This window comes from Delphinus delphis, chromosome 3 (genome assembly GCF_949987515.2).
Source record: "Delphinus delphis chromosome 3, mDelDel1.2, whole genome shotgun sequence".
NCBI classification, from domain to species: Eukaryota; Metazoa; Chordata; class Mammalia; order Artiodactyla; family Delphinidae; genus Delphinus; species Delphinus delphis.
Window position 1 is genome coordinate 45,790,348 of NC_082685.1, and position 25,553 is coordinate 45,815,900.

At 38.3% G+C, this 25,553-nt stretch overlaps 1 protein-coding gene across 11 annotated transcripts in view; it reads right to left on the minus strand.

The window, feature by feature from the left end:
* The window catches only part of G3BP1 (G3BP stress granule assembly factor 1), an 89,357-nt gene extending 65,390 nt beyond the window's left edge, over positions 1 to 23,967 (minus strand). For 4 of the 11 annotated variants that reach the window (XR_009518931.1, XR_009518932.1, XM_069540576.1 and 1 more), the window contains exons 1-7: positions 23,212 to 23,666; positions 8,715 to 8,827; positions 6,621 to 6,702; positions 5,976 to 6,149; positions 3,087 to 3,177; positions 2,055 to 2,148; positions 659 to 860 (exon numbers count right to left, since the gene is read on the minus strand). Coding sequence is in view for 8 of the 11 variants with exons in the window: in XM_069540576.1 (XP_069396677.1) it covers positions 659 to 860; positions 2,055 to 2,148; positions 3,087 to 3,177; positions 5,976 to 6,149; positions 6,621 to 6,702; positions 8,715 to 8,827; positions 23,212 to 23,310 (855 nt within the window). In the remaining 3 variants the exon portion in view is untranslated. Of the gene's footprint in view, positions 1 to 658; positions 861 to 2,054; positions 2,149 to 3,086; positions 3,178 to 5,975; positions 6,150 to 6,620; positions 6,703 to 8,714; positions 8,828 to 22,478; positions 22,663 to 23,120; positions 23,182 to 23,211; positions 23,669 to 23,856 lie in introns of those variants that run through there. The other 7 variants (XM_069540575.1, XM_060008481.1, XM_060008480.1 and 4 more) reach the window with 5 other exon arrangements.
* Positions 23,968 to 25,553: the final 1,586 nt, after the last annotated feature.

Genomic DNA, 25,553 nt, shown 5'->3' on the forward strand with positions numbered 1-25,553 from the left:
TTCCCATACCTAGAACAATGCCTAACGCAAAGACACTTGAAATAACTGTTAGAGAAATGGCATTACAAGAACCCTGGCCCCATAAATACAGCACTAAAACATATTCCTTCAAGGAGCATCAACTGTAAAGGTTCTGTTAGTTCAGTTATCATCTTGATGTGACTCAGGGACAGTAACTGAAAATCTTCAAACTTTTCAAATCAGGTATTCTGATTAGAAAAGTAGTTATACTTGAGCAATTTGTTTCTACTTGTACTATAAAGTTGTCCTCAATTAGATTTCATAGAAAAGGGCAGGAAAAGTCTGTTGTGCCATGTTATTTTTCAAAGATAGACTATCACTTATTTAACAAGCACACAATAATCTGCAATTTGAAAGATGTAATATTAAAAAGGTTTGTTGATGCAGTGATAAAATAGCACCTGAAATTTCTGGTCTAAAAAGTATTCAAGTTTCCTTAGAGGAGGGGAAAAACTACTTTTGATTTTAGAAAGCAATATGCATCTTACTTCTTATCTGAGGTATGGCTCAATATGGAAGAAACTTCCCTAAACAACCAATATGAAAATGTACCTACAAAAGGCAACCAAGCAACAATAAAGAAGAAGAGAGATTTTTAAAAATAGAAGTGGAATAAAAATGAAGACGCATTGCATACTCTCAAGTCCTCCTGCACTGTCTGGGCTATGTCTGCAGGCGCTGGAGAAGAACTCTTCTGAGCATCCTCAGGAGCAGTTTCTTCCAATACTGGCTCAGACTTTTCCTCTTGGACTTCAGACACAGGTTCTTGCTCTGGCTCTGGTTCAGGATCAGGCTCTGGTTCAGCAACAGGTTCTTCTAAATGTTCTTCTAAGTCATTGCTTTCATGGTAAAATTTGAGAAATATCATTCTGCTTCCGTTGATTTAGCAAGAAATTCCTAGAGACCTGAACCTAAAAAACATAGCTCTCTCCTCCCCAAAAAGATCTAAGAATTATGTATTTGCGTATTAAAACAAGACAACTTTTTAGAAAAGCCCTCAGTGAGCAAATCTTAACTGCAGTCAGATTTGCTAAATTCTGATTAAGCAAATGCATCAAACAGATCAAAATGAACCAGAGCAGTGTTTCTCAGAATCCCAAAATTATTACAATTTACCTATCACATATCACAAAACTCTAATAGGCTATGGGGAGGTGGAAAGGTACAGTTTCAGTTTTTTCAAGATAAAAATTTCTAGAGATCTGCTGCACAATCACGTGCATATACTTAACACTACTATAAAGTACACTTAAAAATGGTTAAGAAGGTAAATTTTATGTTATGTGGTTTTTAGTATCAAAATTTTTTCTCACAAAAACACACAAGGAATTTTGGAGGGAAAAAAAACCCATCAGTTGTGATTCAGAATAGTTCTTAAACTTCCACATAAGTCACTTTAACAAACTGCAGATGCTTCCCCCCACCGGAAATTCTAATTTGATAAGTTTGTGGTAGGACAACAAATCTTCATTTTCAACCAGCAACCCAGGTGAGTAAAGTCAGTCCCATCACCACACCTTGAGACACTTTTGAGAGTATCCTTTAAGCACTGAATATTAACATTAAGGGTATCACAGGGCAACAAGTAAATACTAATTTATATTGCTATCCAACATATTTCTGTTCCAGTTGCAGATTAAAAAAAACCTAAGATACAGTCACACATTTGTCTGAGCTAATAAATGAAGTTCTTTATTGTTACTTAACTCATGTCTGAATTTTTGTCAATTTATGTCTAAGTCCTTGTACACCTTGCATCTCAAAAAAAGCACTTAAAGCTATGCCTTGATGTATTAAATACTTGATAACCGAAAAGCAACTGATGGATACTACTTAAGTAGTCCTCAGACTGCAATCTATATTAAACAAGTTATATATTTATGTTACATACCAAAAGCAAAACCTTTCTTCTGGGAAATTATCACTATTTTCTGAGATAATTCTCAGCATTATGGCTGCCCTCCAACAAACAGAAAGACTAAACAACTCAAATTCTCATGCAGCTCTGGACAGATGAACAAAGTTTTCCTTACCTGACAGTTTGATCATAGAAAGTTCCAGAATCATCAGGTACCACCTCAGGTGTCTGCTGTCTTTCTTCCGGTTCCTCTACTTCTTCTTCAGATTCTAAATGAGAAAAGAAATTTAACATATTTGTGCTCACTTAACTCACAAATATATTCACTTGCACAATGTTCATCATGATAAAAAAGGCAATGAAATAAGAACAGTACACATACATAAAAAGATAAAGAAAACTGGGTAAAATCATGACGTAGGCTTTAAGGACAGAATTAAGGTCATCGTAATGTTTGGGTTACAAGCATGGAGTCTGAGGTCATATTGCCAGTAATCCAACGAAGGTTCTACCACCTAACTAGCTATATGACATCAGGCAAATGACCTCCGTGCATTTCAGTGCCCTAATTTATTAAAATGGAACAACAGTTCCTAAAATACTTATCTGTAAGGCTGTTCTATTATACAATAAATACAAAGCACTTAGAATTCTGAGTCATACAGAAAACACTAAAATACTAATTACTCTTAGCATTTAGAGACAATTCTCCACGGGTAGCTGTGTTTCTGCATATCTTACAACTGAGGCAATGGCTAATCTTTGTTCCAGACTACCTTTTAAGAATATTTATACAGCAACACTCTCGGAAAACAGCGTCTCTCTCCAGAGCAACGGGCAGGCATGTTTGCTGCCCCATCATAAGGTTTTGGTTGCTGAAACTTAGGTTCCACTCTAGTAATGCACCCCACTGCACTGCAGGTATCATCTAAACTTCTGCAGTGTCCTACGGAAACTATGGCTAAGATGCTACTATTGTTGCTATAATAACCTGTCTACTTCTGATTTAGGAGTTTGATGTCTTCTACCAATATCAGTGAAGTAGACTAACCTATCAGCCTCAAGTAGCTTAAAATCTCCAACCCTTCTTATGCCTTGACAAAAGTTACTAATGAAAGATACAGAGAATTATGAAAACATTCAAGAAACCTACACTCTCTTCAGGTCAATCTGATGCCATCCAAAAAAATTTAGACAAGTAACTTACCTTCCTGAGGCTCAGTGACAAAGCCACCAAAGACCTCATCTTGGTATCTGAAGATATCATTATGAACATAGAACTTATTTGCAACAGAGCCCTGCAATGCCAACAGAAAGTTTTCATTTATTCAGCAAACTTTTAAAATTCCACATCACCCTACACCATCGTTCTCAACTAAAGGCAATACTGCCCACCCCAGGAGACATTTGGCAACTTTGGGAGACATTTCAGGTTTCCCGTCAGGGAGGAGAGCTGACAATTACTGAGGAGATGGCAGGGACGCTGCCAGACACCCTACGCCACACAGGACAGCCCCACAGCAAGCAGTCACCCAGCCCCAAATGCCAATAAGGTCAAGGCTGAAAGGATCCCTGCTTTACATTACATACTGTGTGCTTAAAATATCACCAGGTGAATATCCAAAACTGACAAACTCTAAGTATTTAAGATGCCAAAGCCCAGACTTCAAATCATTTCTTGAACAATAAATACATATTACCAATTGCAACAGATATTTTAAAATTCGCTAAATCTCTATCCAAGAATATTGACACAAGCACTCAAACGTGTAGCTAAAAAGGTTTGCCTACCCTAGGTATAAGACACAACTACACTGAAATCCAACTATGTCATTTACTAGTCATTCAATTTCTAAGGCTGTTTCTTCATCTGCAAAATGAAGGATACCAACTCATACTTTAGAGCTTTGAATATTAAATGAGACAGTTTATGTAACAATCCATTATACTATGGTAATGTTAAGATCTTTAAAGGCAAAAAAGAACTAAATTTAGAATAATTAATAATCATCCCATGATTCCTTGAATATTTAGAAGTCCATCAACAATTTTAACACTATAGATAATCTAAACCTTCCTCTAAAAATCATGACTAAAGCAACTTCATGTAATTTTTCAAATAGACAACTGAGTTATTTTATATTCAAACAGTAAAATGACAGGGATTTTAGATTCACTACCCTTCAACAGAAAAGTATCTGACAAGTAATGCTAGAGAAAACTTTTAGTCAGCAGGTCCTCTTGGAACCCCTTCCACACGCTCACACAGATAGGATTCCTTACTGTGTTCATTCTGGACCAGTCGAGAAGGCAGTACAAATGCAATTAATCAACATAAGCCTGTAGTCTTTTCATGAAAAGCATGATAACTAAAAAAAAAACAGGGCTCCTTGAAGTAACAGCTGACTCCAGAACTGGGGTCGTGTCTGGAGCAGGGAGAGTGCAAGGTGAACCTGAAACATCTGTGCCACAAACTGCCCCCCCGCAGCAAAAAAAACCCCAAAACAAACAAAAAAAAAACAGAAACCCGCTTGAAGGGGTTCACACTTAGCAGATCCTAGGACACTTCGGAAATTAATAAAAAATTAACTAAATCCATTAAATAAAGACCCCATGACAGATAGAAGAAAAGGCAAAGTTCTTTACAGTAGAATGCCAACTAATAAAGAATTAGATGATCACCATTTGTAGCCATCAGAGTAGCAACTGATTCTGGCAAGAATCAATGAATGCTAGAACTAGCGTCTAAATTTTGATGAAGAACAAAGTATACACACAGTCTCAAAGAAGCACCCACAATTTACTTACTAATGAGAAAAGTAAAAGCACTAACTTTACAGTGGCAAAACCTGGTGACCATCACCTTAACGAAGTAATACTAATAATGGGCCTAAATGACATCAAGTGCTACCTAATGTGAGGCACTGAAAGACATGTATAACCTAAAACTAATTATAAGGAAATATCAGACAATTCAAACTGATGCATTCTACACGGTAATTTGATTGTCCTCTTTAAAAACGTCAGCGTCTTGAAAAACAAAAGATTAATGAATTATAGCTGATTAAAGGAGCCTAAAGAGACATGACAGCTATATGCAATGTGTAATCCTGAACTGAATCTTGGACAAGGAAAAAAAAATTACTATTCTTTGTATTACTGGGACAATAACCAAAATTTAAATATGGACTATAGATGGATAATTGTATTACAAATACTCTAATTTGATAACTGTACTATGGTTATGGAAGAGAAGTCCTTATTCTTAATAAGTGCTCACGGGCTTCCCTGGTGGCGCAGTGGTTGAGAGTCTGCCTGATGCAGGGGACATGGGTTCGTGCCCCGGCCCGGGAAGATCCCACATGCCATGGAGCGGCTAGGCCTGTCAGCCATGGCCGCTGAGCCTGCGCGTCCGGAGCCTGTGCTCCGCAACAGGAGAGGCCCCAGTACCACAAAAAAAAAAAAAAAAAAAAAAAAAAGAAATGCTCACTTAAGTACTGGAGGATGACTGGGCATAATATCTCCAACTTACTCTTTTTTTTAAATTTTATTTATTTATCTAATTTTGGCTGCGCTGGGTCTTCATTGCTGCACACAGGCTTTCTCTAGTTGCGGTGAGTGGGGACTACTCTTTGTGGTGGTGTGCGGGCTTCTCACTGAGGTGGCTTTTCTTGTTGCGGAGCACGGGCTCTAGGCGTGCGGACTTCAGTAGCTGTGGCACATGTGCTCAGTACTTGTGGCTCGCGGGCTCTATAGTGCAGGCTCAGTAGTTGTGGCGCACGGGCTTAGTTGCTCCGCGGCATGTGGGATCTTCCCGACCAGGGATCGAACCCGTGTCCCCTGCATTGGCAGGTGGATTCTTAACTGCTGTGTCACCAGAGAAGTCCTCCAATATACTTTTAAAATAGTTTAGAATTAAAAATGATAGGTAAATAGAAAAAGAATTATAAATGTGTGGACAAATGTGGCTCTAGGTAAGATATATGAAAGAGTACTTCTGCACTATTATTTCAACTTTTCTGTATATTTAAAACTTCAAAATGAACAGTTTTTAAAAAGACATGTACAACCTTTCATTGTTATTTTTTTTTCATACCTCAGGAGCAAGGACAAAGGTCTGCATGAATCTCCTCAAAGCCTGGTTGTTATTAGAGAGCAAGCCCATCACCTGGACCACCACACCATCATTCAGGGTGGCATGAGCATCGACATGACGGATCTTAGTGTGGCAATTGGTGAAATTTTGTGACATCACTTTCCTATGGATTTCCTAAGGAATCGAAGAAAGAGAATGCAGAATCTCCAAGAACAAAAAACTTTCTAACACAACAAAGACAGAGCATTTACCTGTGCACATTTAAATTACAAACTACACAGACCCCACCTCAATTTGTCTTAATATAGTATATTCCCAATGACACCTTAACCTTAATTATTAAAATTATTGTCCTTAATTAACATAACTAAAATGTTTACAATAGATGATCCCCATGCTAAAACCTATCATCTTCTAACATAAAAGAACTTCAGAATATATCATACAAAATGAACGAAAGTGACATTATAAGCTTTTCAATGATTATCATATAAACCAAGTAGTTACTGAATACCTAAATTTCTAAACAGAAGTTGAGAAATTTCATCTTTAAATATCAACAAACGTATCAAGCATGTATCCATCTCAATTCTATGGGTTATTTTCTAGCTACTCAACAGCCTACACGAAGCTTGTTTTGCTTACTTTCTGTCCATAGACCGCATCTGCTGGCTTTCCATTCGAATCCAATCCCCCATGGACATAAGAAGAGTTCTTTCCATAAAATCTGTAAAACAGAAAGATACTTGTCATCTTCAAGTATCCTAAGACCAGGTATTTACTGTTCATGTTTGAACCCATCTGTCTGACTAGTACATTCTTGGAGGCAGGAATGTATTTTCTTTTTCATCTTTGTATGCAATCATAATATATGCATCATCTACATGTCACAACATTTGCTGAATGGGAATGAATCTGGTCAAGGAATTTTTATGAGTCACAAGTTTCAGGTCTCAGGAAAGGATGATCATGTTGGGAAGGATCTTGTAGTTCACGTCAGGAAGGCACCTTAAGATAAAAGTTCCTGTTTTCACTCAAGGAGACCACAGGTAGTCTTGATATACAAGAGGACATCTATACTCTCTACCGACTTAGAGAGAGTCCTTTTATATCTGAGAATGCATGTGATGAGTTCCCATTAAAAACCCAGTAACTCAGGCAGATGGGTTTTAGGAGTAGTTTTAACAATTTTTGCTGATGCATTAAGAGCTTCAGACTTAAATCTTCATAGCTTTAATTCACCTATATCCTCAAAATTGTCTTGTTTTCATTACAACAATACTGAATTAGGGAAGCGCCAACAACACCCCACCCCAACACACACACAGACACAGAGAAAATACCCTAACTTGGGGATAATCACTTTTAGGATTTCTTGACACTTGTACTCCAAATTAACAATTTTTCACAGATAAGCCCATACATGTCATTCTACATACTGACTGTTTTTTCCTCCAAAAAAGGGACAGATCTGGGGCCTTAAGGATCTCAAAAGTACCTTTCAACTTTCAAAGTTATTAAAAGGCTGCACATCAGCCAGAATCAGTTCACTGCTGGCTAATCCACTTTTCACTGTATCTAAAATGTACCTCAGAGATGAAATGTGAAAAACAGATGTGTTAGAACCAGTAAATAACAATATTGACAAGAAATGTATTTGGTTAGTTTGTTTCAACTCCTGCTCCACTTTAAATTCCAAATGTGTCTAACTTCTAAAGGCACAGAATACAATTGACAAAAAGAACAACAAAAGAGGGGGAAAGAAAGGTTTAGGACTTGTTCTATCACTTAATAGGTGTGTGAGTACCAACAAATTTTTAACCCCTTAGTGTCTTTATCTGTAAAATGAAGTTAACTATCCTACAATGCCTTACTAAGAGGTTTTTATAAAGATCAAGAAGAAAAAGGTAAAAGTGTTTTGGAAATTATAAAGCCTTAAAAAAAAACAAAACACAAGTGATTCTTTCCATTTTCAGAACAAGGACTCAAAATGAATTTAAAAACATTCTCTTTCACCTAATAATCATGTGGTATCCAATATGCAAACTGGCAAGATATAGAAGAAAAAATAGTTCTGGTCCAACAAATACACATTTTAGAATTTCTAAAAAATATTCTAATAAGTCTACATAAACAAACTTAAGAGCTTTGTATAATGCAGCACTATTTGTAAGAGGAAATAATGGAAGCAACTTACATATTCATCATTAGGGGATTAAAACATATGTTACACCTCTGGAAAATAAAACCTCACGGGTAACAAAATTACTGTGATACATGTACTACCCTTGTAAGATGATCACAGATTATCAAGTAAAAAAGCTAAAACACAGTTTGATAAAAAAATTTGCACCTACATAGAAAAATCGTTAGCATATCAACACAAAAGTATGTCATTACAGAAACACTCTTACATCTTCTTCAATACATTCTTACTAAATAATTCATGATTCACCAAAAACAGCAAAACGGCAAACAAAATCAAAAGCACAATTATTATACGTTTACATTATCAAGCATTACTTTTCTGATAATGTATAGGTAACTTAGACTAATTTTTAAATAGTATTTGTATATTCTACTATTACATAATTTGAACAACCATCACTTTTTGGTACTTACAAAGCACTTTTATGCAGTAACCCTAGAAGGTGCATGATGAATAAGAGAATCTTAAGGATAAGTACCCACACACTAAAACACAGCATTACGTGATGCTCAGGAAAAGAAAGATCTCACCTGTGTAGCATGTCTGGGGCCTGGTTCAACAGTGTGTAATACTGTCTCACAAATTCCCGCCCGACCAGCAGGGGACTAGGCTTCTCCATAACCATTGCTTTGGTCAATTCAACCTGGAAAAAAAAAGTCAAATATGTTCAACCTGAAAGATCAAGTACAAGGGGAGAAAGGGTCGGGGGAGAAGAGCTGAGATGGACTCATTGACCAACAAGATCACTTCAGCAATTCTTGGTTTTTAAAAGGAATAAACACTATAAGAAACAAAACCCACACAGGCCAGTGAGGTTTTATATATTCAAATTTACTGTAATCAGATGAATGCTATGGGGGAAAAAAATCACTACGAAGAATTAATTCATCATTATTCCCAATATTCAATTTCCTTAAACTTAATATAAGAACTTCAAAAGTACATATTGGGCTTCCCTGGTGGCGCAGCGGTTGGGAGTCTGCCTGCCAATGCAGGGGACGCGGGTTCGCGCCCTGGTCTGGGAAGATCCCACATGCTGCAGAGCAACTGGGCCCGTGAGCCACAATTACTGAGCCTGCGCGTCTGGAGCCTGTGCTCCGCAACAATAGAGGCCGCGATAGTGAAAGGCCTGCGCACCGCGATGAAGAGTGGCCCCCCCTTGCCACAACTAGAGAAAGCCCTCGCACAGAAACGAAGACCCAACACAGCCATAAATAAATAAATAATATCACCCCTGATTTAAAAAAAAAAGTACATATTGCCAACATGCATCCTATCGTAACTTTCCCAAGCCAATAAAATCAATTAAGCATGTTCCACTTGTAATATTACAACATATTACTATGGCAATATTAGGTTCAAGGGTGATAAATATATATTTGACAATATAGACACATACTATCACATTTTTAGTCAAACTAAATCAGAGAAATTTTTACTATCTTTAAAAATGAAAAAAAATTCTAAAATGAAAAAAAATAGGCAAAAAGTAACAAATAATGTTTTTACTCAACAAAATAATCCCTACCACCTCAAAATTATGACTTAAAGTATGTTGGAGTGTAAAGGCACCTGGCACACAGTAAGTTCTCAATTACTGTCAGTTGTTATTTTTTTAAAAACCCTTTCAAAAAAATATTTGGCATGAGATAATCCAAGTTTTCATTTGAGGAGATAAAATCATCCCGAACTTTATAAACATAAAGGCAAACAGAGGTACGTATAATTAACTACAGTATAAAGGAAAAATGAGAGAAATTGTATTTCAGTTTTCCTAAAGAATGGGCAAAATGGATCGAGTTTGGTTGGTCAATTCCCGTACAAGCAATCTATAGAGATGATTATCCTCATCTAGTGCATGACTGCATTATTCTTGAATACCTAGACCGTTTATTACTTGTTTCACCAGGATCTAAGAAACTAGACTAATAACATCAACCTAACTGCATCCTTTGATACTGTCAAGTAGTCTCATTATAATATAAATTTCTAAATAATATTTTATCAAATATTGCTTCCCACATCCAATCTTTCCATGAAAAATGATGAAAATCCTCCAGGTTATATATCAAAGGTAAGAAAAATAAAAACTTAAGACCACATCTGGAACTTCTCCTTTCCCTTTGAGATTATCTAGATAATTCAAATTAAAAAAAAAAAAAACTTAGTTTGATTACCATTATCATCAGTGTTTTACTTCAGGTCATTGCCATAAAGCCAAGAAAGTTAACATATTTATACAGTAAATTGATCTTTACCTCATTTGTGAATTTTTTCTTTAACTGTTATACTTCTGAAGCTTGTCAGAGAAATCCGTATTATTAACCGAGTTTCTTTATTAGTTTAACAGCTTAATATAACTGAATATTTTGCAAACTAGGTTCTCAATTAGCATTTTAAAATGTTCCAAACAGATGGTACTTTATTCCAGGATTACCTCAAATAGCCTGCCTTGCGCACTCCCAAGGCTTATATTCACACTATGGTTCCATTAAGGTGGAAACTCCAGCTCAAGTCTCTCCTTTAAGCTCTTCTATAATAAATATCAACCAATCAGCTCGAGGGAAATGGTAGCAGTATTTAAAAATAATCTTTCTGTCAATTATATCTCAATAATTGAGAAAAAAAGAAAAAAATAATATTCCATGTGTGTAAATACACATAGCATTTTAGTGAAAAGAAACTATATTGCTTCAATATTTAAAAAAAAAAAAGGACTGATTCTTAAAATAACCAAAAGCGTCAAGAATTCTATGTAAGTCATGGTCAGATAAAAATAACATTTTGAAAAAAGGTTACAAGCTTCTTTGAAGTCATAAAGTTTCTTATGAGTAGAGACAATTTCTTATGCAACTTTCTAGCCCTAAAACTTAAGAGTGTCTGACACACTCAGGAATAAAAAGCTTTCTTTCATTCATCATTCTCAACACAAGTGGAGATTAGAATTTTATACAAGCAAAACAGACTTCTGATCATCCATTTGTCAGGCTGAACTATCAGGTTGTCCAGAATGCAGATTATGACCGTAGATACATTTTTTTTTCCAATGATTAAGAAAAGGCCAAAGAGAAAACTAAGTTACCATGCTTAAAAAACAGAAGCTGCCTGACAGGGAACAGACTGGGAAGGACTGGAGGGGAACTGGCTGGGGTGAGAGGACTGTATGCATCTGGGTGATGGCTACCTGTATACAACTAAAAAACTTTTCAAACTGAACCCTTAAATTCTATAATTTTGTGATTTGTAAATTATGCCTCAAAAAATCTAAATAAAAATGCTTCCACATTAAAAAAAATCCTGAAGACATCATAAAATGTCTTAGAATAATTAAGAGTACTGAACCACCCAACAGCACCAGTGACTACAAAATGTTTAGGCAAGTTCTTCAGTAATCTAAGACCATACACTGAAAGTGTTGGGAATAACCTTGTCTATTTGATTATCATTCCCAGTAAAAAAGAAAATGCAGAAAATTTTGGCAATTTGAGCCCAAAAGATTTAGTCTATACAAACAGACTCAATCAATTCTCATTAGAAAAATTTTATTTGGTAAATCACCACCCTGAAATCTCCACATTTCTGGTCCAAACATAAAACAGAAGCTATGAGAAATATGTAAACTAACATCATACCCTCCTGAGAATAAAGTCTTTAATCTCACCCTCGTTCATTAGAACTCTCAATTCTGTCAAATCTAAAATAATGAAAGTAAACAAAATCAAATGGCATCTCAGAAAAGCTGATGTTTTACCAGTTACTGATCCACTATGACAATTAGAAACTCTGCATACCAATGAAAATACATGCTAAAAATACATGAGATCCCCCCTCATTTATTAAATACTCCTGAAACACTGTGTCCTTTTAGAAGAGGTTTTACAAATTTATAATACTATGGATTCTGGCTGTTCCTTATATAACAGCATATGCCAACGGATACATTATTGGTTGGACTATGAAGCATGCACCAAAATCAGAAGTAAGAGACAAACCAGATAGTCTTATTATTTTAATTATCAACAGCAATTCCCCCTTCCCCATGCTGATGTGAAGACCGGAAGACTTCCTAAAAGATACATGACACTCTCCCAAGACAAAGTAAGTTCATTAAACGTTCCAAGTAATTCCAATTCGGAGATCACTCCCTTGCAACACTGCTTTCAGATCTACAGGATAAACCTCTGCTTTCAGATCTACAGGATAAACCTCTGCTTTCAGATCTACAGGATAAACCTTTATCTACAGGATAAACCTTTCAGATCTACAGGATAAACCTTATGATATATTACAAATCACTCAAAAGTAATATTCCTAAAAAATGATATAAAATTAAATCATTGTGGTCTAGAAAGATCAGTGATGAAAGAAACAGGACCTAGGAAGAATACAGGGGGAAGGAGGAAATCACTCACTTCCACTAAAGTTTACCTTCCATTAATTTTATATCCAAGTTTGTAATATTCTGAATGTCATAATATGCCAAAATTGTACTCTACAAAGGGGACAAGAAAAATACGTTTTAAAAATTATACTTCCCCTTAAAAATTTTTTCAAGAAATACTGAAAAAGTCCTAGTTTAGGGAAAGGGGAAGAACAGAACAGTTCTTGACCTCAAAAAGTAAAGAAAAACTTGGCCACTTAGAAATACTTAAGGAAGCAAAGATAGTAAACAATACCTTCACTTTACCAGTTCTAACTGAACTGATAAGTCTAAGACCAGCAATATGTAACAAATGAACTCTGAAACTGAGTGCTCTATTTTAAAACAGTGAATGAGTATTTGAGATGCAACAAAAGGAAACCTTCAAATTTTCTCTGATCAATTCTCACTGGGCAAAATTCTACCACTAGTTGTGCTCCTGAGCTAGTAACAATCTCTCTGGTGCCCTCAGTTCTTTAATCTTTAAAATTAAAATCACAACTGCAAGAATTAAGTGTCTGGTAGTAAGCAATGAATGTTAGCTGTTACTATTACTTTTACTATTATAACCATTAACTATAGTGAAAGAAAACATTTCTACATCCCACCATTTTCTGTCACCCAGAAGACTATTTAACTATTTTGCTAGCAAAATAAAAAGAGGATTATCTCCTGAGAGAATAAGAATTTTTCTAGGGCTTCCCTGGTGGCACAGTGGTTGGGAGTCCGCCTGCCGATGCAGGGGGCGCGGGTTCATGCCCCGGTCCGGGAGGATCCTGCGTGCCGCGGAGCCTCCGCGGCTGGGCCCATGGGCCATGGCCGCTGGGCCTGCGCGTCCGGAGCCTGTGCAGCGGCCACAGTGAAAGGTCTGCGTACCGCAGAGGAAAAAAAAAAAAAGAATTTTTCTAGAGTACCTTGGACTACGGAAGCCCAAGCACTTAATGTAAAACTACTTTTTAGTGAACTTCTAGGTTGACTTGATGACTGCAGTGGTCTACTCATGAATGCCATAGTCACCTGTGTGACCACAGAATGTAACTGGCCCAATTAAACTGTAAAACCAAATGACGTGCACATCTTAATATCTTAACTTTTAAAACATGCATCACGAAGCTACAATAATTTTAGGTACGTTTATGCTATGTTAGATATAAAAATTTCTGCTCTCTTTAAAAAAACATAAATAAAGCATTAAGTCTTACTTTTCTGTTAAACACTGCTAAAAATTTATTTTATTCTTAGGCTAGGAAAATAAGTTTGCTGAACTGAAGTATTTCTAAAACAATTTTTATCTATCGGAGTCATAAAGAATATTTCCGCTGAGGAAAAACTACAAGAAAATACGAGTCAAAATGTTTATCTCACATTAGCAACCTAAAAACTGAGAATACTGACCACTCCTTTTTTTGGGGGGGGCAGGGCGGAGAGGGTGTTAATATTATGAAATAAACCATACAAAAAGTACTATATAAAAAACACAAGGTGTAAATACATACAACATAAGGTTTAAAAAGTATTCACCGTTTCATTACCTGTGTTACAGGAAATTATATTTTGTTCCATATAATATATATAAAACATTTTAATGGAATACTATGTACATGTTAAAAAGAATAAAATTCATAGACCTCTGAATTGCTGGAATGTCCTGGGATGAACATGAATTACTTTCAGAATAAAAGAAAAAGAAAAACGCAACAAAGGGTACCAACATCCAATAATTTATGACCTGTTATCTTACATATTCTAGCTCTTAAAACAAAATGATCTTTAAAAATCCCCGTAAGGGACTTCCCTGGTTGCACAGTGGTTAAGAATCCGCCTGCCAATGCAGGGGACACAGGTTCGAGCCCTGGTCCGGGAAGATCCCACATGCCGCAGAGCAACTAAGCCCATGGGTCACAACTACTGAGCCTGCACTCTCGGGCCCGCGAGCCACAGCTACTGATGTCCACGCACCTAGAGCCCTGTGCTCTGCAATGAGAAGCCAAAGCAATGAGAACCCCATGCACCACAAGGAAGAGTAGCCCCCGCTCGCCGCCAACTAGAGAAAGCCCACGTGCAGCAATGAAGGCCCAAAGCAGCCAAAAATAAATAAATAAAATAAATTTAAAAGAAAAAAAAAAACTAAAAAAAAAAATCCCTTTAAGTTCACAATTCCATAAACTAACTCCACACTGTGTGATTTTAATTAGTCCAAGTGGGATACTTTACCAGATCTGAGGACCACAGAACATCTCTCTGTATTTACTAGCAGCAAGTATAGATGGTCCAATTTAAACTTTTTCATGATGCAGGAAGTTTCTATCTGGTTACTTTCTCCCAACTTTCAGGGTTAAGGTCTTAGAGTGGAGCAACCTCCTAAAAAGCTCTTGGCTTCATCTCTAAATCTGTCTTATGATATCTATGTACTTTGCTTTTTTAAAGGATTATATCAGAATATCTTCTGATAAGTTTTCCAGTTTTAGGAAAGATTCGCTTCTGGCTTCTAATAGTATAATTTTTCCAATAGCATCACTTCGTGTTGGCCTTAGGATCCATCAAAGCAAACAATAAAAGCATGACTAAGGTAGTCTACAAAACAGGAAAAAAGAAGTTTGAGGCAACAGAGTTGATATTAGTTACCTACAAGGAGTGAAGAATGTAATTTTTATACTTTTCTTACCTTATTTGTAAAGCATGCAACATCAATGAGTGCTATTCTAAAAAAAAACGCACACGGAAATGTCAATACCTCATGTACTAACATAATCACTGATTTGTTTTTACTAGCTGACCCTGATCTGTGAAATATTCAATACTTCCCTAACTTTCAAAATACTCACTTAGCCCAATTTAACTAGACTGCATGGCAACTTTAAAGAAATTCCACATCAATTTTGCTGAAATTCAGAGAAATGTTAAAGGTCCTTCTTTTAACTGAGTCTAATAGAGCTGTGAGAATTTATGTTCCAAGAACAGGAAAGCATTAAGACCAACTATAATCCACCTGAATTTTTAAATAGTTGAGCTTACTCTTTCTAATAATAGCAAAATAGCAAAATGTCTTAATAACTCAGGATCTGTTAAATGCCCACTGTAAATTAAGAAAAAGCACAGCACATCATACTCTAAGAGATTAATATGCAGAATGGATACAGAACTCCCACACAGATCATTAAAACAAAGAATACCTGAGAGAAAAACAAGCAAAGAAATGGAACAGGCAACTCTCAGGAAAGTAAACGGGCAACAACAAAAGATAAAGTAAGTAACTAGTAAAATGCATATTAAAACTTATCACTTCTCACAGGAGATCCTCCAAAGTATTAAAATATCACTCAATATCAAACACTGGAAAGGAAGTAATGAAAAAAGAACCTGCAAAACTGCTGTGTCAACTGGTACAACCACGGTGGAGAACAACTCTGCAGTTGTCTAACAAAATTAAAACCAATCTGATGAATCCAGCAATTCTCTTGTAGATTGATATATACGGAAGAGAAACTCACCCATTTACACAAGATATAAACAGAGAAATTAAATGCCACCCTATTTCTGAAACATAAGACAGGTAACAATTCACATATCCATCGAAGGGGTAATGGGTTAAGTTGCAGTTTATTCACATCATGGAGCGGGCTGTATGTAAGATTATCATATGGGCACTTAAAAAAAAGATTAAAAAGTGATACAATTAATAATTACGCCAGCTTAACTAGAGTGAATTAGGAGTGTTCCTGGGAAACCGAGATATAAAGTCACCCTATTTATAGCAGTCATAAAGTCAGCATGAACTAGATCTCAGAAACAAAATAAGTTGGGCTTGCCTGGTGGCGCAGTGGTTAAGAATCCGCCTGCCAATGCAGAGGACACAGGTTCAAGCCTGGTCCGGGAAGATCCCACATGCCACAGAGCAACTAAGCCCGTGCGCCACAGCTACTGAAGCCTGCACGCCTAGAGCCCGTGCTCCACAACAAGGGAAGCCACCGCAATGAGAAGCCCGCGCACCTCAACAAAGAGTAGCCCCTCTCTCTGCAACTAGAGAAAGCCTGCACACAGCAATGAAGACCCTGCGCAGTCAAAAATAAATAAATAAATAAATTTTTAAAAGATAAATAAATCAGCTTGGATTTAAAGAAAACAAAAAGTCACTTGCCAAATAAGTACTGTATGATAGCCTTGAAATGTTTGTTTTTAGTATACACAAAACAATAGCAGTATTGTTCATAGATACATTGGTAAATTTATTTTTAAAACAGCCTGGATGTAAAAACAGACAAATAGATCCATGAAACAGAATAAAGGAATATATTCACACATAAATGGACAACTGATTTCCAAAAGTGCAGACAATTCAGTAGAAAAAGGATACTTTTTTCAACAAATGGTGCTGGAACAACTGCACATCCATATATAGAAATAAAGAGAACCTCAATTAAGACTCACAGAATATTAAAATTTACTTAAGTTTTAGGTTTTACCTAAAACTATAAAACTTCTAAAGAAAATCTGAATGTGACAGTGAGTCATTTTTGGACACAACACTAAAAACGTGATCTATAAGAGCACAGATTGATAATGTGAACTCCATCAAAATTAAAACCTTCCAGGGACTTCCCTAGCGGTCCAGTGGTTAAGACTCCGCACTTCTACTGCAGGGGATGCAGGTTTGATCCCTGGTCAGGGAAGTAGGATCTCGTATGCCGCACGGCATAGCCAAAATAAACGAATAAATAAAAACTTTCACTTTGCAAAGACACTATCAAGAGGATGAAAAGGCAAAGCAGCTTGAGGTAACTATTTGCAAAGCAACTTGTATACAGAATATATTAAAGAAGTCTCAAAACTGAAAAACAACTAAAAAATATGAGCGAAAAATCTGAAGAGACAATTCATCAAAGAAATTATTCGAATGTCAAATAAGCACATGAAAAATGCTGAACATCAACACCATTAGTAATTATAGAAATGCAAATTAAAACCACAGTAAAGTACCACTACACACCTGTCAAAATGACAACTTAAAAGGCTGGTAAGAAAGCGTTGGCCAGGATATCGAGGAAATGGAACCCTCAAACATTGCTGGCAGGAATGTAAAATGGTACAACCACGTTGTACAAGTTAGGCGGTTTCTTAAGAAGTTTTATTTGTAATAGCTAAAGGCTGGAAACAAACCAATGTCCATCAACAGGTGAATGGATAAACAAATTGTGGTATATTTACAGGACAGAACAAACAGTATTACTCAGCAATTTTTTTAAAAAAGCACATATTGTATGATTCCATTTACATAAAAATTCTAGGGAGTATAAACTGATCTTCAGTGACAGAAAGCAGATAAGGGATCCCTGGGGGCAGAAGAAGAGGGAGAGTGGATAGGAAAGAGGGAATGCAAAGGAGCATGAGAAAACTTTTGGGGATGATAGCTATTTTCACTCTCTTGATTGCGGTGGTTTCATAGGTATAAACAATGCCAAAAGCTATCAGATTCTACACTTGAAATATGTGCAATTTATTGTATGTCAATTATACCTCAATAAAGCTGTTTTTTAACCCACCAATATAATAGCTTGGAAAGACAAAAGGTCATCTCAGGGGAAGAGAGCAGAACGGGAACCTGTACAGGAAAAAAAAGGAAATTTAAAAGAGTGACTCAAAATGTTAACTGTCAATTCTGAGTACAATGACATTTAAGGGATCTTTTTACTCTTTTGTAATAACCTATCTAAAACACTACGAAAAAATAAACAGCGAGGGTTTCTGTGTACTAACATGAATATGTTGCAAATTTTGTTGCAAACTTATGCTATGTATTCAAACATTTGAAATTTGGTTTAGTTATGAGAAATAAAAATGCTTTCCCAGACCAGAGAAAAAACTACAGAAACCAAGCCGCTTTTGCTCAGAGCAAGAGCAGCATTAACTATCACTACATCTACTACAGTTCAATCTACTTTCCAAACTCTTGACATTTACCACCTGTCACCCTCCTTCAAAATTCTTCCTGACAACTTCTTGGAGACACAGGACAGGCAAAATACAACATGAGCCTGAAGTACCTGATAAAGAAAGAAAATGCTTAAAAAAAAAAAAAAAAATACGGGAACATCAAAAGAACACAAGAGTCAAAACTGGAACAATTCAAAAAATAAAGTAATAAGTAAAAAACCAAAAATAAGTTAGGAGAACACTGGATTACAACCCCAAAGAATATCCATGAGCCCATACTGATATAACTAAAAATTTAAAAATTAATGGGTAAATAGTGTTAAAAAATGGGAAAATGAAGAATTAAAAAAATGGGGAGAAGAGGCAAATCTTTCTTACCTAAGAATTTCAATGACGGAGAAGAAACAAGGGAAATAAAGAATCACCATGAGAACAGCACCATTAAGAGCTGCAGGCAAGAGCCACTAATGAATGCTAACATTAAGCGGGGAAAATTTAGAGAAACAGAGTATCTGCCTAAGTTCAAAGTGTTTCCCCTCAAATGTTTAGTAACTACAGCGGTAGCTTTAATATATGTCCACATATTCAAAGATTTTCCTCCCTTAGTGACTAGCTTCTCATAAAAAGAATATGGAAAGGAAAAAAATACTAACCTGGTACACACCACTTTAATCAAGTGATCAAGGTTAAATTCAACTAGGAATGGTATTATGTGCCCCGTGATGCGGTAAGAAGGCTAAGTCACCTCTGTGGTATTCTTCCCAAAATCCATAACCTCAGTCTACTCAACACCAAGTATAACCAAACTGAGATCAAGTGTCAAGGTCATTAAAGACAAAGAAAATACAAGAAACTGTCACAGATCAGAGAAGAGAAACCAAGCAGACAGGAGGACTAACTGCAATGTGGTATCCTGGATTGGATCCTAGAACAGAAAAAAAGGACATTAGTGGAAAAACTAAGGAAATCCATATAAGGTCAAGCCTTTGTTAATAATACTTTATCAATGTCAATTTATTTTTGAAAAATGTACCATGATTAGGTGAGACGTTAACATTAGTGAAGTTAGGTAAAGGGTATACAAAACATGTCTGTATTGCAACTTGTCTGTAAATACAAAATTACCTCAAAAAACATGTTTCCTCAAGAGAAAAAAACTCAAGAACTGACAAAATTAATTCACTAACTTTTCTTGGTTTTTAACATCCCTTCCCCAATCCAGCATTAAAAGCTAGTCAGCTAGGTTTATAATTAAGCAACAATCTGTCCTTTCTCACCAAGATGAAAAAATACTGTTAACTATATACTAATGCTTCATGTATGAAATTCCTTGAAAACATGAATTTCCTATGCTTTAGATCTCATAAAGCATAGGTGGATGTGTGCCAGGAATCCCTAGGAGTAAGCTCAAGATAGTCCATAAACATGGGATATACTTGAGGCGCAGTTGTTAAAACAAACAAAAAAACCTGGAAAGGCAGGTAGGTGCCACTGATGCCTTCTAAAACCTTCAAAGATTTTTTGAATAAGGAAATTCTAAAACCTTCTAAGTTTCTGAACAAGGAAATATATCTAGCACATATCCTTACCAGTTACACCACTTGCTTTACAAAATAGTTTAGACAACTACTTAGGTTACAGAGCTCCAGGTCTTATATGCAAAAACATGAGAAAACCTAAGATGTGTGAATGCACTTTAAAAATACATAAACAGCTATACAAATAAGCAATGATGCTGCCACAAAGCCACTTAACAGCCACCAAGGATGACATTCCTACTAAGCTGAAGTGTGTCCCATCTAGGAAGCCAGCTTTTTATCCTCTGAACCATAACTTACCATCTCTAATATTTACTTTTTATTAAATACCTGAAATACAGCACCCAGGCTAAACAGCCAAGCAATATGACATAACAGATTGGCCAGAATGCAGAAGTGGAAATCTTATCACTTAAAATCTAAAGACCTGATTTTATTTACAAAGGCCACAGCCTACAAGAGAACTTTTAATAACTTTCTGCTTTGTTAAGCCCCCTCTTCCCACTCTTCATGTGCACATTTTTCCTAACTCTTCACCCTCTTCACCTTATCATCAGGCTTGCAATTAAGCTTTCCCAACCAAAGCCAGAGAGGGTGACCAAGAATACTATAAATAAACAAACAAACAGAAAGCTGACTTTTGAGATTTAAAAACAAACTTAGTTCTTCACCACAGCGTGATCACCAACTACAAGTGTGATTACTGTTGCTGAATCTTAAGTTTAACTCCATGGCTGGAAGGATAGTACTGTACTAAAGGTCCCACTAGGTGTTAAAAACTGATGTGGGGGGGGCTTTTTTTCTTAGCTACCTACTTTAACAATTATCTCCCTCTTTAGAGTCAGTAAATTTTGTCCAAGGAAGTCTTAAAGTGCAATTAAATGAATATACAATGCATATTTGAATTTTGAAGTATTTTAAGAAACAAATCTAACTGCAAAATGTTGAAAGATCAAGTGGGTAATGTTAGTAAACTGGCAAAAGGAAAAACTGGTTTAGGTCACACATTCAGGCTTTATACCGAATTTCATTTTTTAACACTGCCCCATCCGTCCTAAGAACCATATACAATTCACAAACCTATAAAAATTTAAAACAAACTTCTGCCCTTTACTTTCTAGGCAAAGTACTGAAACAAGTTTAAAAAAAAATGTAAATTACCAAAAACTGCTGTGAAGTAGGTCACCAAGAAACATTACCAAATCTCCTGATGTTCCCTTAGCAGACTGTCAGCTGAGAACAGCAAACTAAAGTGAGTTAAATAAAAGAACAAAGAACTACCTACTTTTCTACCAGTTAGAAGAGATACAAAAGCTTAGATTCAAAGGATTTTAACAGCAAAAGTAACCTAGCTTGGATTGAAGACAGGCAGACAAGTCTTGTATTATCAATTTGCTTCAATTCATTTGTTCTTGATCAATGAATACACAAGCGATCAACTGGGCTACCAATCTGTGAAATACCAGGTTTCATATTCCTACCCAACCGATAACCATTTGCCTGAAGCCAAGAACAGTATTTTTTAAAATATCTGAAGGGGAAACTAACAAAAATTTCCGTCAAATAATACACAAAGAACTTTCATTCTGATACATTTTACCTCAAGGAATAATTAGTGGACTCATTAACAGTTTAAATGTAGATCATTAGTGTTTTAACTTTTGATAACTTAAAATGTTACTTCAATAGCTAACTGGTGTATATAAACGCAGGTAACTGGAATTGCTACAAGAAGGCAAGTTCCAAAGAAAACAATGTTATACTCTAAAGCTATGTGTCATTCATGGCAACACCAACAAAGGTGTTGGAACCTGTCCATAAGCTATTTTGATCCTGTATCTACCGCTACTTTCTGTTAAGAAATATGGAAATTACTGGGTAAATGGAAACAAAAATGTTTGTTTCCTCACAGCTTTTTAATTTACTTACAAAGATGTAAATTATGTGTTCCCTCTAGCAGCAAAAACAATTCTTATACAAAGACCAATTCTAAAAAGTGTCTGCACAAACAAAATAAACTTCTTTAAAAAAAAAAAAGAGAGAAAGGAAAATGGTCGACAGCCATTCCAATCAAAATTAATTCAGAAGAGCTAGCTCCAAAACTTTTAATGTAGCTTTAGCTCAAGTAGAGACATTTGTGATGCAAAGTAATGATGCGGACCTGCAACACAGGAACATTTATTATTTCATTAAGTCAAGGAATAAACTGGTTTTATAAAAATCTCAGATATAACTCTACTAGAAAAATTTACACTCAAGTCTTTGAAGGTGTCTTCTACGTTTGCATATAACAGGAGCATACACACAATGCTAAATAAATGTATGTAGACAAGTTTTCATCCACAGAAGTTCCCAACTGCCATAAGGGTAAGATTTCCAACACCTCTCAATCACCCCTAATTCACCTAGCTGAGGCTCCACAGAGGTCAAATTTGTCCTGTAACTGGGCACCAAGCTTTCCGCTCCAATTTCAAATTTTCACTTATACGTCATGGCCAGATTTGAAACTCATCGCTCTGCAACCTCATTTTCTTCAACCACATAAATCGAGGAAGTTCAACTGTCTTCTCGAGGGTCTTTCTCAAAAGTCTGCTCCAATTAAAAAAGGAAGAAAGAAGATTCAAGATCTAATATCAGAGCCTAACTTCCTGCTGGCGGGAACTTCCCATCATCAGCCTCTAAGTTTCAAATCTGACGAGGAACACTGTCCAGGATCATTGGGGCTTATTCACTTTACTCTACGCTTTTCCCAGAAGCTTTTAGGGCAGCACATCCATCAGCTACCTTTAGGAATATCTGTAGAAAAGAAGCCCAAAAAAACCCTTTCTTTTCCTTTGAAATAATCCCACGTCCAACCCTCGTCTCCCTGGAAGCCCTCAACTGGCCCAAGTACAAATGCCGCTGCAGTCGGCCTTCCGAGGCTGATGCTGACCCCAGGGACTAGCGTTCTGGGGGCAAAGATGCCCTAGAGCCGCACAGGGCGCTGGGACAAAGAATAAAACAGGTCCGGGGACTGGGAGTCAGACCGCCTAGGTTCAAACAAATACCTGCCCCTTACGGTCTGTGCGCTTTTGACCGTGTCACTCCACCTCTGGGCCTTCGAGTCCGCTGTAAAAAGAGAGAAAGCAACGTACATACCTCAACGGGGCATTTCGGGAGTAAAGAAGACACACACAAGTTGCTCCGCACAGTGCCTGGCACACAGCGAGGGCTTGGAAAAATGTTAGCTATTATCATCACTCAATATCCACGAACTCGCTGCTCCCCCCGTTACTCCTAGTAAATAAAACCTAGGAGCAGCACTTCTGCTTCCCGAGTCGAGAAATTCTCATCGCACCTTCGTGTCCCCCACCCAAAGAAAAGCCTCCTCTGGTCTGGGCTAAGCTGGAGACCCCCGCCATGGGAGTAAGGACTCGGCTGGCGCGCGGAGGTGGGGGCGGGGGGGCAGGCGGGAAAAGCTACCGAGCCGGCCGCGCGGGGCCCCAGGCCCCCGAGATCACCCTTGGACCCGGGCGGCGGCCGCGGCTCGCTCTCGCCCGCCGTGGCCCTTGGGCGCGGCACGCGCAGGCGGCGGACGCGTCCACAGCCACGCGCGCCGGGCCGGTGGGGGCGGGGGGCGAAGCGCCTCCGCGCGCCCGTGCGTCCGCCGCGCGCCTGCGGCCGTTGCGGAGGGGTGGGGGGAGGCGCGCCTCGCGCGGCCGCCGTTAGGACGTCTCCTTCTCACCACAGCCCCAGCTCGTCCTCGTCCCGGGGCTGCCCAGCCCCGCCCACACCTCGGCGTACCTGCACGGCTGAGCGGGAGAGGAACAAGCTCTGCTCCACAGCACCGCAAAACGCAAAAAACCCCTCACGCAACTGCGTCCGCACACACGCGTGTTCCGTCGCCGGGCTATATAAGGGCGATTCAGCCTAACTTGTTGCGGCCAGGTCGGGCAGTCTGGTGGCCAATCCCGACTGCGCACCCTGGGCTCTTCGAGCAGCAATTGGGTACTGACTCAGGATGAAGGCGTGGCTCTTGATTGGCTTTGACTCATGCCTATGAGACTGTGAGGAGCTCGTTTCCCTAGTAACGGATTGGCACTAAGAGAGACCAATAACTGAAAGGTACGGTGGAAGGAGGGTGGGAAGTTCTTTGACCGATATCCACGGTAGCCAATAAATGTTTGAGGGTGCTCCCATTCGTTACAACGTCTTCCCCAGGGCGGAGATCCGCTTTCCATGCAGGAGCGGTTGCTCCACAAGGTGGGGCCCGTGTACTTTGGGGAAGTAAACCCCAAGCAACTAGGAGGTGGGCGCCAGGGTGGCCAAGGAAGCCCACCAATCACAGCGCGGGAAAGAGCTGATTGACGCAGAGGTTGGACCGCACCGAGGAGACCTAGCCCCGGGTACGCCGTGCCCTCTGGGGCGGTTCTGAGGCTGTCTGGGCTCGGGCGTCTGTCCTTTTTTCTTTCTTCACTTCTTGGGTGCGATCCCTGAGGACCCCTCTCCCGCCTTTTCCTCACAGTTTGGTATCACTGGAGCCAGGTGGTACAGTTTCCCGTTGTTTGGTTGTTTTGTTTTTCTTTCTTATACCAACTTTTTTATTTCCATGAGGCCGCCTAAGGGCACTTGCTGGCTGCCACCATTAGTCAGCACTCTTGTGGAACAACTGTTCAACGAAAGCCAGAGGAGAAAGTAACTCCCGTTGTTTACCTAAGATCCTGTAAAAAGGTCGCAGGTGAAAACCGTTGAGTTTGAGGACACCCATTTCTACCCTGCTGTTCTCGGCAAGTGCTGCGGCAGGCTGGCTGGTGGGTGTTCACCGAGAAACGGGAGTTTGTAAATTCTCCGATGGGCTTGGGCCTTCCTGCAGCATCCTGGGCGTCACCACCATTGTCATTTAGATTTCCAGTTGCTGTGGCTGTGAGGGCTTATTTCTTCAGGTCGTTGCAGTCTTTAAAAGGTTGATTGTCAGACTATTGTATGGTGGCTCAGTGGTTAAGAATCTGCCTGTCAATGCTAAGGGACACGGGTTCGAGCCTTGGTTCGGGAAGATCCCACATGCCGCAGAGCAACTAAACCCGTTCACCACAACTACTGAGCCTGCGCTCTAGAGCCTGCACGCCACAACTACTGAGCCCACGTGCCTAAAGCCCGCGCACCGCAACAAAGACCCAACGCAGCCAAAAATAAGTAAATAAGTTTATATTAAAAAAAAAAAAAAGAACTATATGAGACACCTTAGCTTTCCCGAAATACTTTAGGGGATAAGTGGCACTCCAGCCTGATCCTGTCCAGGACTCTTACTGTTTTGTTGGGCCCTGTGTTGATCACATGAGCATTTTATATGGAAATACAGAGACCGCCTCTGTAGAGTCTCCTTCCAGGCATGTGACCCTGCGGAAGGGGTTCTCGTTGTTTTGCAAATTTGGAAATGAAGCACCTGAGGCCTCTTTGTTGGGGCCGATGGGGCGCAGGCAGCAGCTTGGTGGTGTCGGAGG